General features: G+C 36.1%; 1 protein-coding gene and 1 pseudogene across 1 annotated transcript; one reads left to right on the top strand and one right to left on the bottom strand.

The window, feature by feature from the left end:
- Positions 1-6,193: 6,193 nt before the first annotated feature.
- LOC136319609 (nascent polypeptide-associated complex subunit alpha-like) lies at positions 6,194-7,993 on the bottom strand (annotated as a pseudogene).
- Positions 7,994-10,210: 2,217 nt separating this feature from the next.
- Positions 10,211-11,632, top strand: LOC136320616 (hemoglobin subunit epsilon). The gene is made up of 3 exons (XM_066253777.1): positions 10,211-10,302; positions 10,427-10,649; positions 11,504-11,632. Exons 1-3 carry the CDS (start codon positions 10,211-10,213, stop codon positions 11,630-11,632), a joined length of 444 nt encoding a protein of 147 aa, XP_066109874.1.
- Positions 11,633-12,842: the final 1,210 nt, after the last annotated feature.

Below are 12,842 nucleotides of genomic sequence, written 5' to 3'. Positions count from 1 at the left end.
CATAGGATCTTTGCTAGTGGGATTCCTGACCCTTTCTCATTCACTATCTAATCCAAGGCAGAACCTTAGTTTTCTCTTGCATATAATTATGTGGTGGGGCTGGATGGCTAAAGGATTTTTCTAGTTCTCACCTTTCTAATAGCCCACATACTGAACACCTACTTTGCACAGAATCTTGTAGATGTACACTGAAATATGAGTATGAAAGAGGAAGGCATGAAACAGAAAGAAGAGAAAATCATTATTTGCCATTTTAGAGTACTTCTAAATATTCAGGTGATAAAAGGCCTGTGCACTTAGAGGGCACATCTGATTGGGGGTGCCACTTTAGGAGCTCTCAATTTAAGGAAACATTTCAGGACCGTCTTGGTGCTTCTTCTTATTAGAAAAATGTAGACAACGCCAACCTTGTCAGGAAGAAACATTCCCTAAAGAAAACCAACAGGGGCCCGTCACATGTGTCAGTAATGGTCAAGGACTACATGGAGTGAACACCGTGAGAGCGTATCTACAGAGAGAAAAACCAAGAGGTTAGGGGTCAGAGAAGGCCTCCAGAAGAATGATGTTGAACTTTGATAGATGTTAGTGGTAACAAAATTATATTTCAGAAATATGAAATGATTTCAGGAATTATACAAATAAAATTTTAAAGAGGGATGGATAGAGGTTGAAGAAGATAAAAGGGAGATAAATGGTGACCCAAGGAGACTTGACTTTGGGTGGTAAACACACAGCATGATTACAGATGATATATTATATTGTAGAATTGCATGCTTGAATCCTACATAATTTATTAACCAATGTCACTCCAATCAATTCAATAAAATTTTAAAAATTAAAAATAAAAATATATTTTTTAAAAAGGCAGATAGAATAGTTCAACTGATCTACAAGGAATTTTCAAGTGAACATTTGATTTTTTTGATGCATTAAACTTCTTGAGGTCAGGAGCTGTGTCTGTTCTGGATGCCCAAGGCCCCTTATAAGCCTGGGTACATACACAGAACAAGTGAGCTCTTTCAGTCTACTTGGCTCTGGTAGGAGTGCAGATATTTAGTGGTGCTGTGTTAAAACTTTCTTCTTGATTTAACTACAGGAATAGAGACAGTTTACATAAATAACCACTAATGTAAATGTAAATATTAAGAAATAAATCTACCTGAAGAATGTTTACAAAGACAACAGAACAGAAAGGGAGTTAACTGTGTAATAAATGCAGAGAGACTGAACTAAGAAGCTGTTTAAGTCACAAATTCATGAGAAAAAAAAGGGATGAAAAAAATTAGGCATGAAATGTGAAGAGACTCATATAACGTGGGCTGGGAAAGTTATACATATCACTTTGCTAAAGTTCTGATGTATGAAACAAACTCCAGAAATGGCTTCTTATTCTCCTATTATCCAACCACCCTTCCCAGTTTAAATCAAGAATTCTGAGCGACTACCTGTGAACAACTTAACAAAGATTCTCCTTGTACAGCTTAAAACCCTCACACTGACATATACTCACAGTGAGATATATTAGCATGTCTGAGCATATGCAAGTGTATATAAACATACACATACATATCTCAGAAATCCAACATCTTATCTGTTAGAATATCCTTTTGGCTCTACTTTAAAAAAATTTACACAGAGATTGACCCCTTGCTACCACCTCATTGCTACTTCCCGCACTAAACCACTGTAATATCCACCTAAACTATTACTGTTGACCCCATAAGTGGCCTTTTTCTTTCTCCCTCTGACCCCCTATAATTTCTTACCCACAGAGTAGCCAAAGTAATCTTTTAGAAATGTAAATCCTGTATGATAACCTTTTTGTCCAAAAGCCTCCAGTAGTTTTCTGTATCACTCAAAATAAAGTTAAAATATTTGCAATTTTTTTGCCTGACCAGGCGATGGCACAGTAGATAGAGCATCGGACTGGGATGCCAAGGAACCAGATTCGAGACCCTAAAGTCGCCAACTTGAGTGCAGGCTCATCTGGTTCAAGCAAGGGCTCACCAGCTTGGACCCAAGGTTGCTGGCTCCAGCAAGGGGTTACTCGGTCTGCTGAAGGCCCGCGGTCAAGGCACATATGAGAAAGCAGTCAATGAACAACTAAGGTGTCTCAAAGCACAATGAAAAAAAACTAATGATTGATGCTTCTTATCTCTTTGTTCCTGTCTGTCCGTCTATCCCTCTCTCTGACTCTCTCTCTGTCCCTGTAAAAAAAAAAAAGAAAAAAAAAGTGGTAAAAATATTTGCAATTTTTTATAGTAACAGAATTGTTAATGTTTATTTTGGCATATATATAATAAATATGTATATAAAGAAAGGTATGTATATATATGGGCAGACATAATTACAATATATATGTTATATATGCATACATCTATGCGTGTCTTAGTATATATCTATACATACATACATTGTATATTTGTGTTTTTTCTTACAATTCTATGATATAGATATCATTATTGTCCCATGACTTAGATTAGCACTTCTATGATCACATCTCATACTCTCTCCATTACTCAATCTGCTTCTACATTGGTCTCATTGCCATTACCTGACAATTCTAAGCAATCTCCCACTTTACAATATTTATATTTGCAATTCCCTATGCCTTGAACACTTATACTCAGGTCTATATAAATTGGTTTATCATCCATCAATATCCTCTTGAGTGTCCCCTTATAGTGAAGAAATCACTGACACATTATTTAAAGCAGTAATACCCTTCCACCCTTGTCCCTACCACACTCTGTCCTTCAATCTAGTGTCTTCCTCCATAGCACTTAACATCATTTGGCATATACCATATGTTTTACTTGCTTAGTTACTTTTTGTATGATTCCTCCCACTATCAACTCCATGAAAACAGAGGCTTTGTTTTTCACTTTTATATTCTTAGTACTTTTGCCATGTTAAATGAATGAATGCATAGCAAAAACACACACAGAACTATAAGACATACATACATACATTCACTGCTATATACATACAGAGAAATCTATGGAGTTAAGTTGGAAGAGGCATGACCCACTAGACTAGAGCTAGTTATATCTCAATGCAGGGCTTTTGATCAGATTATTGTGTTCCAGGATGTGACTCATTTGTTTTGTAGGATGTAATTGGCTCTTGAAGGTTTATTTTGGCCAAAAGAAAGGCAAACATAACTAAAATGGAAAACAAGGTACTTATTTATTAATTTACATTGAGATTCATAACTGAAATACTCTTATCTATGTGAAAAAGAAATTCTGTCTTTGTATCAACCAGGTAATAGTATAGATAAAACAAACTATGTGAAGGCAGATAGCTGGACGCAATCATGTTAAGTCATCAATCTTGCCAAGGGGGTCATATATGACTTATTCATCTATTTTCATGGATAACTTTGGCCTAGACATAACATTTATGTCCAAATGATATGTGAAGTTCATAACATATCTATATTCTAAGCCCACAGAGAGACTTTTGTTTCTATACTGTCCTTGACTTTTTTCCCCTACATTTTCCTTATTGGCCAACTCTCTAAAGATTAGCACACTTCTTTTTTTATTATAAATTAGAACACTTCATAAGATTATAGTTAAATGCTCTGGCCTGGGAGTCATTTTGCCTCCTTTAGGGTACTTTGAGTTTCTCTTTTTTGTCACTAAATTTATTTTTAATTTCAACAAAATTTAAAGAATGCAATTTATTCTTCTAGATTCCTGAGACTTAAATGTTAATTAGTCACTTTAGCTTTCATATTTTGGCAATATTTACATATTTATATAAACATGCACACATATATTACACAGAGCTTATTGATTAAGCATTTCTAAGGAGTTAATCATGCAAGACCCCAAGTGCTTCCATTTATCTACTTGTGCATGAACTGCAGATGGGGTCTTTGAAGGCAGTAAGAGAAAAACTGGCTGTCACTGTCTTTAGTTAGTCCCCTCCCTTGTCACAACTCTGTGTAGTGCTAAGCCTTTATCTGTGTCCACAGTTTCTGACCCCACCCCGCTATCACCAGCCCAAGTACCCAGAAGAGGAAAAACACTGAATCTGCCTGCCTCTGTTAATTAAAAACAAAACGAAACAAAATAAATGCCTCCAAAACCTGAGAAAACAAATGAATAAATAAACAAAAGAAGAAAAAGAGGAGGAGTAAACAAAAGAAAGAAAAACAAACAAACAAACAAAAACAGGTTCAGGAAACTACTGGTGACATCAGGGGCTGAAGGAGACTCCTGCACAGAGAAAAGCTTGTAGCTTGTTGGCTTAGAAACCTAAGAGGTGTTCCCTTCCTTCCCATGTGCTTCAGATTCAAGAGGGGTGGTGGACATTTGGTTTCAGGAACAATCCTTTTAGAGATCGAATTAGCAAGGACTAAAAGGAGTTGGTGGGAAGAACAATCATTAACTGCCCCACCAGGTCATGTAAACCAAGGGTCTAGTTTCTCATAATCCTCATTGCTGCTTTCATTTATATCTTGCTTATTTACAAAACCTCAAGTTTACTCTTTTCCTGAGAGATGCAGATTTTTTTGTTCAGGAAATATGTTATGCTATAGCTTCGACACTAAATGCCCAAAGTATTAAGATAGCATGCCCAGGTTTTTTAAAATAACATGTCGTTACCATCTTTGAGAATTCAAAAGTCACCAAGTCAAGAATTTCCCAATCTTTTAGCTGTGAGATGGAATCTTAACACAAGATTAATCTTTTTCTTTTTTTTTATTTCTGGATACAGAATTTAGGACCTATACCTAGAAAAGTCCTTTTGAATCAACCCTAAGTGGAAATTTAAGTAGTGAAATTATGTATAGTTTATAAGTACTACACTTGAACAAAGCTTATAAATTTCTACTTGACTTAGGTCTTGGGTAAAGCTACAAGACATGGACCAATGCCCTTTGGTTGTGAAACAAACTTAGGAAAAGGAAAATTAGAAAGTACTGGCTCTAATAACAGTGTCATTCCTTCTGACTCTTCCAGCGAATTTTTCTATGTTATTCTTAATTCATAGAACACATTATCAATACTGCTTAAAATAAGCAGAAACACCATGAATTTCGAAGAATTTTAATCATGAATATAAAGAAAGGCAATTTTAAGGTAAAAAAAAAAATCAAGGAAACCGAGAAAGTAAAACTGAATTTCAGAGGAAAATGAGAAATGTATAACTGTCTAAGTTGCTAGATCCAAGCTTTACATTTCAAAGTCCACCATGTAGAAAAATGTGCAATAATTGCTTTCTTCTGGCTTTCTATTTCCACTTCCCAGTGAAGATTCCTCTTGTTTAATATATATATATATATATATATATATATATATATATATATATATATATATATATATATATGGCTACATCATAAGTACAGCGGTCCCAGAAACCAGTCAAACTATCAATGTCCATGTTGTAAATTGGCAAACTAAAAGATGTCACTCAGAAGGAGACCCAGCTCTGGTTCAGAGCCACCTACAGCCTATGTGAAAGAAGATGTAGAGACATGGTGTTTAGAAAGCAGTGGCACTCCCTGACCATGGGTGGTGGACTAGTTTTTTATTCTGTGCAATCAGACCAGGAAATGTTTATTGGTTCCTGAATGGCAAATACGATAATTTTCTCTAATTTGTCTTGTTATTGAAATGCCTAATAGAACCTTTGATCTCAACTATTTCTATGTAAGAACAGAAATTCAGATGCAGAAGCTGAAGAACCAATATCCTCTTTAATAAAGAATCCTAAGCAGCTTTTTGTACTTTCAGTGATTTATAAAACCTGTCTATAATTTTCCTATTATAAAATCAAAAGTAAAAGAACTCATTTGTGGTGAAAAATAACATTTGAAGTAGGTTTTTTAGAAAATAGTATGAAAAGCATGCAGATAGTTTTAAGAGCTATTTTACTTAACAACAATGTAATATATATAATTCTCCACACTAATAACCTAAAGAGAATACAATATTTGACTCATAGGATTAGTATGCATGTCATAAATTAGCTAGCAAGATTTAAAAAAATACTTGACTTTTTTTTCTGCTAAAAAGTAGGTATCTTACACTTATTAAAATACTACACAGCACTTACAAAGGTATGAATACTACTGGATACCTTGAGAGGCAGGAATTAATGTTTAACACATTTCAGAGTTTTTTTTTCCACCCCACAGGAAGCTATAACTTTATTAATGATAGAAACAGCAAAAAATTTAAACCAAGATGCAATTACTGTTTTTGAAACAACAAAAAAAGTCTTCATTTTTAGATGGTGTCATTGCTAATTCCATAATAGCATTTACAATGTCATCATTGTTATTCTTCAGGGTTTGAACTGCCTTTGCTCTCAACACATTTACTTGTGATATGACCAATTCTATGTCCTTAACTTCCACACTTGTTTCAAAACCTCTTCACTTTCCTCTTGTACAGTTGGAATCCCTGTGTTTTACTGAATGTTTAAGGCAGCTTCACCTTAAACCAGTGGTTCTCAAAGTGTGAGCCAGGGCACACTGGTGCACCCTAGAAGATTTTCAGGTGTGCCATATGGTATTCCAGAGAAATATGTGCCTGTTGGGGACCAAAAAATCACAGAGTTTTGGAGTTTAGATTTTGGGGGGACAGAGGTTTGAGGAATTGGCTGTAAACTGACAGTCTGCCCAACCCCCCACTTCAGTTGCCTGATTAGGTTGCAAAAGGCTGTTAAGCTGTGGTGTTGGATTGTTTACACTATCCCCCATGTTCCAGGAAAGACTGGAGGCAGGTTTCTTTTATTCTTTGTTTGATGTAAAGTTAAGATGATACCTATGGTAGGGGTTTTCTGTACTCAACATGATTAAGAGTAAAAAGAGAGAAATTCTTCAATGTATTGACGAGGAAATGGGAGTTTACCTTTCAAATATATGCCCAAACATTGAAGAAACAGCTAGAACACATCAGGCTCATGTTTCTCATAAACACAAGAATGAAAAAACTTAACACATTCATGCCGGGACCTGCCGAATTTACTAAATCTTCTTAAGAATGTATTTATATATATAAATAGATAACATTTTTGTAATTTTTTTTATTTTTTAACTCCTATTTTTTATGAATTCTAAAAGCATAACTCAAAAAATGTAAAATAAAAATGTTTTATAATGTCAGAATAAATTTAATTTTATTGTATTTATTTCACTTAATTACCATAAAAGCATGCTTGGACTTTATATTTTTTCTTTAATATTTGACTTAATTATTATAACATATTTCTCAGAAATTTGTATATGGTGCCCCTACAACTATTTGTAGGATTTTTAAATGCATCCCAACTTCCAAAAGTTTGAGAGCCACTGCTTTAAATTGAAATTTTCAGCAGTAACTAGCTGTGCTTGCTAAGATAAATCCTCAATTTGGCTTCCTCAACAACCATGTAGTTATCTGAAGCGGGCTTTTGTAGACATCAGGTTTTGTGATGACCAAGAGGATATTCTTAGATTTCTGGGGACTGACACTAGTAACCCCTGTATCCTATGGAAGACTCAGTCTTGGTCTAAGCTGTTTAGGATTTTTGATTAAAGAGGATATTGGTTCCTCAGCTTCCATTATGCATCTGTATTTCTGTTCTTACAACAGAAGTAGGTGAGATCAAAGGTTCTATTAGGCATTTCAATAATTAAATTGAAAAAAAAATTATTCCAATTGCCATTCAGGAACAAATGAACGTTTTCTGGTCTGATTGCACAGAAAGAGAAAATAGTATACCATAGCTCATGGTCAGGGAGCACTACTGCTTTCAGCCTTCTGTGCCTTCTTTTCACTCAACCCTATTTGGCTTTACTGATTGGTTCTTCATTGATTTAAGCTGCTGCTGCCAGCTGGGCTTGTTATGCGGTTGCTTTTGTGGAATGCTGTTCCTTGAGCTCTGGTCCTAATTCATCACTGTCAGATTCTGTTCCAGACCCTGTCTCAGTTTGGAGCTTTGACAATGCCTTCTCTGTAGCAGAAATGGCTTCTATGGCTTCACTGGTCATTTTGTGTTGGGTTTGGGTGGGAGGGATGACCCAGAACCAGGATGTCAGCAGAAAGAGAGTGATTGTGAGCTGTGATCACTCAGAATTTCTTTTTAAATCTTTTTTCTTTAAGTATCTTGAGATATTAAGTGTTTCTTACTTTGTTAGTTTTAGTTTTTAGTTTTATAAGTAATAAATTACTATTTAGACCATTTATCATTTTTTCTGACCATTTACTCTTTATAATCTATCCTGGATAACTTATACATTTATCTTTCTAAACTTTGGGTTTTAAATCAAGATGGGAAAAAAATAATCATGATATTTCATAGCATATATAAATAAAACTTAAAAATGGGTGTTCAAGATAATTTAGCTTGAATCAACAAGCTCCTAAGCAATCATGAGATTAAACGCAGTCTACCTAACTTCAGAATCAAAATTCATAAGCCTTGTCCTGAGCTACAGATATACTGCCTTTAAACCTTATAACTATAGAACACCTTTTTTCCACAACTTTTAGCAATAAGAGAGCAAATGATGGGCCATATCCCTGGAGGTTAGCCAGCTCAGGTCCTAGTAGAAGCTATGGGTCTTGTAATAAGTGTGAAAGTGGAGAAGGAAAAGCAACACCATACTCTGAATCCAAGAGAAAAGTGCTATTCACATTCTGAAATTGGAAGGAAAATGTAACGTACTCATAAGATCTTGTTTTCCACAGTTTTTGTTCTTATTCCCTGGGCTTTGGCAATATCTGATCCTCATACCAAGGTCTAAGAAAAGGTCATTTTCCTCACACTGTGGATCTATTGAATATTTGCTTTGGAAACCTGGGGCCCTTTCTCTATAGGTAAAAACAAACAAATAAAGATCCTTGAATAAACTCAAGGGTTATTCTTTACTGAATAGAATTTCTGAATAGAATTTCTTGTTTATTCATTCTGCTACTTCAGTGATCAAATACCTTCTTTCTCACTGTAGACTCCTGTAGGCTATGTGGTTTAACACAGGGAGTCTTTCCTGTCTCTCTTAATGAGGAGAAACAAACAAACAAACAAAAGCATTTGTGAAGGTCACATCCCCCCAAAACATGGTCCACAAAAGACCTAGATTTAATTATACACATAGAATACTTCCCCACTACTCCTCACCACCGTATCAATAAGACAAGTATAACAATAATGGATGATAACTGAAAAAGTTACAGGTGAAGATTCTGTTTCAAGATGAATTCTTAGGGAAGTTCAAAGATAACAGGGGCATCAAAACAAACAAACAAGGACCCTATTTAAAGCTTCTGACATTTATGGCTACAACAAACATTAGATATACTCTGACTCTAATTAACATCAATTCATCTATTGTTTAATTTGAACACATATCCAAGTTTAAAATAATTTCAGACTCCAAAGTTGTCTCACTGGTATAAAGAAGTACTAATAGGACAGAAAATCAAGAAAAGAGCTCAGAGCAATTCCGTAAAGTAGCCAGTTTCCTCTGTAGTCACATATGAATGGACAGAGAAAGGGTTCCTGGAAAACTTGGGATGTAAGCCTATTCTGTTGTTCTTCTCTGTGAAATCACCCTCAGGTACTATACTTTGGGTTTAAGGGCTTAGTTCTATTGTGGATTCCTTACTAGGAAGTCAACTTCCTAAATTCTCCACGTTTGCATGTTGCCTCCTTTGGAAAACTAAGATGCAGAAGCTTAGCTATAAATTACTTCTTAAGAGAGATGGAACTGGCTGAGATTCTGTGTCAGTTGTTTTGGGTTTTGTTGTTGTTTTACCTTATTCTTGTCCCTGTCCCCAGCCATAACAGAAATATTAAGCTGCTTTGACTGGAACTCTCTTCCTACCTTGGGCTTAGCTCCTCTCTATAAGGCTTCCTTGGAGAAGGAGAATAGGATAAATGTCATCCTGGAGGATTCCATGTGAAGATAAGAAGGGGAGTGAATTAAAAATTGTGTTGAGAATGAAAGAGGAGCCAACAAAGGAAAGATGTCTTGGGAACCAAACACATTATCACAAGCCAGAGTGCACTCTTCATTGCTGACCCTTTTCTGACCTAACTCCACCCCTGAGGGACACAGCTTAACCTTGACCAATGACTTTCAAGTACTAGGGGAAATGAGGGGCAGGAAGGTAAGCAGTAAAGAATAAAAGGCTACCGCTTCTAGCAGCAGACATACCTACTTTTGAAATCTCTGTGATCTCTGGAGGCTCTCAGACCTGACATCATGGTGCATTTTACTGGTGAAGAGAAAGCAGCTATCACTAGCGTGTGGAGCAAAGTGAATGTGGAAGAGGCTGGAGGCGAGGCGCTGGGCAGGTAGGAACTGGGATTCAATGCATGGGTGAGAATAATAAATATGAGCCTTGAAAATTGATCAGAAAAGCCTTTTATGATTTTTGAGAACCTTTGATTTCTTACTGGCTATGGTTTCATCTCATAGGCTCCTGGTCGTCTACCCCTGGACCCAGAGGTTCTTTGACAACTTTGGCAACCTGTCCTCTTCCTCTGCCATAATGGGCAATCCTAAGGTCAAGTCCCATGGCAAGAAGGTTCTGACTTCCTTTGGAGATGCTATTAAGAACTTGGACAACCTCAAGGGTGCCTTTGCAAAGCTGAGTGAGCTGCACTGTGACAAACTGCATGTGGATCCTGAGAACTTCAGGGTGAGTTCACAAGATGTTCGTGTGCTCTTCTTTGCTTTTTTACTTTGGGGTAATAATGGAAGTTGAGTCTCTTATTGGTAAAACTGACAAAGATCTCAGAAATCATAGGTTATGGGTTAGGAAGGCAGACTTTCAGTGGGCATAACCAAGGCTACCTTGATTCAGGACTAGTGACAGTAAAGAGTGATAAGCAGCCTGAGTTTGCTTAAAACATTTTAGAAATTCTTGTCAGAACTAGATCTGTTTATTCTAGAGAATAATATCAGAGAATAGCAAACTTGTTTAATAAGGAATAGAATTTGGTTTGTGGTAGATAAAATCCTGTCTTAGGGAAGGAGAAATGCATTATTTTTTGTGGTTCCTGATGATTGAAGCTCAGGAAGAGACTTTGAAGAACATTTATTTAGACAGAATGTCTGAAAAAATACAACTCCTCTAAATTATATTTGATTACTTGTTGGTATGTGACCAAGTGGAGACTTGTTCTGTCAATGGTTGGAGACTTTAACTAAACTCATTCTGATAGCATTCAGCCCTGAAGTCCTATGCTTAACAGAAATTAGACAATTGGCTAATGAAAGAGGGAGGAAATAAGGAATAAAGGCAAATAAAAATGGTGAAATGGAAGCAAAGATGGGGATATATGTAGGCACAATGTTGAATGGAAAGCTCATAAAAAAAATAAAGTAAAATTAGGGACTAGCTTATCTGAGTTTATTGAATAGTTACATCCCTTAGAGCATTTAAGGGACAGAGTTGGCTGGAAGTTTAAGTATTAAGCTATTTTTTTCTACAATTTGTTTTGGAAACTTCTACTTAACATGCTAATTGTCATTTTGTCTTTTGTCTGACAGCTCCTGGGCAATGTGCTGGTGATTATTCTGGCTTCTCATTTTGGCAAGGAGTTCAGCCCTGATGTGCAGGCTGCTTGGCAGAAGCTGGTGGCCGGTGTTGCCACTGCTCTGGCCCACAAGTATCACTGAGTCCTCTTTCCAGTTCACCAGTGCTCATTCGTGTGCCCATTGCCTTCCCTCTGCAAATGGGAACTGGGGTTTGGTCTTGACACAACTTCTGTTTAATAAAGTACATTCTATTCAGTAATCAAATACTATATTGTATCTTTTCCACCTTTTACTGTTGTGTTAGAGGAGAAAAGTTTTATTGGCTGAGGGCTAGAGAGTGACATAGGGAGAAGCAGAGCTTTTTTGAGAAGTGATCATTTTATGGGAGGATTCTAGAAGATCTGGAAGGATAACAAGAGAGGAAAATTTTCTGGGGTGGGATAAGGGTTAATTAAGTGAGCATGACTTTCAGTGCAGTGTGACATCTTACTATCAAGGGTAAAGAAGGAAGTGGCAAGCAGGGCCTAAGAGAAACAAAGTAGATTTGTAGTATGTGTCAGAGTTCAGACATGTGCTCTGGGTGGTGGGCACACAATGCAATATACAAAGGCTGTATCACAGAATTGTACACTTGGAACCTATATACGTAATCTTATCAACCCATGTCATGCCCATAAATTTAATTTTAAAAAAGTAATAAAAAAAAAAGAAAATTCTCTGCAGGAATTCAAGGTCTGGGGTTGGGTTATTATTTCAATTATCTCTAATGTACATTTTGAATCATCTAACTTGTCATATGCCTTGTAAGATAGAATTGGAGATAAAAGGATGAGTTGAGGGATGGCTGGGAGCTTTCCAGGAAAAGTCTCTTATTAACCAACAATAGCCTGCACTTTCTTTTTTTTTTTTTTTTTTTTTTTTTTTTTTTGTCTACGTATATCTTTTTTTTTTTTTTTTTTTTTTTTTTTTTATAATTTTATTTTTTTAATGGGGTGACATCAATAAATCAGGATACATATATTCAAATATAACAAGTCCAGGTTATCTTGTCGTTCAATTATGTTGCATACCCACCACCCAAAGTCAGATTATCCTCTGTCACCTTCTATCTTGTTTTCTTTGTGCCCCTCCCACCCCCTATCCCTCTCCCATTCCCCCCTCCCCCCCGTAACCACCACACTCTTATCAATGTCTCTTAGTTTCACTATTATGTCCCACCTACGTATGGAATAATACAGTTCCTGTTTTTTTCTGATTTACTTATTTCGCTTCGTATCATGTTATCAAGATCCCACCATTTTGCTGTAAATGTTCCGATGTCATCATTTCTTATGGCTGAGTAGTATTCCAT

The sequence above is a fragment of the Saccopteryx bilineata genome, chromosome 1, assembly GCF_036850765.1.
Source record: "Saccopteryx bilineata isolate mSacBil1 chromosome 1, mSacBil1_pri_phased_curated, whole genome shotgun sequence".
In the NCBI taxonomy this organism is placed as follows: Eukaryota; Metazoa; Chordata; class Mammalia; order Chiroptera; family Emballonuridae; genus Saccopteryx; species Saccopteryx bilineata.
The sequence above is the reverse complement of the archived record's forward strand: the minus strand, read 5'-3'. Positions and strand labels throughout refer to the sequence as shown.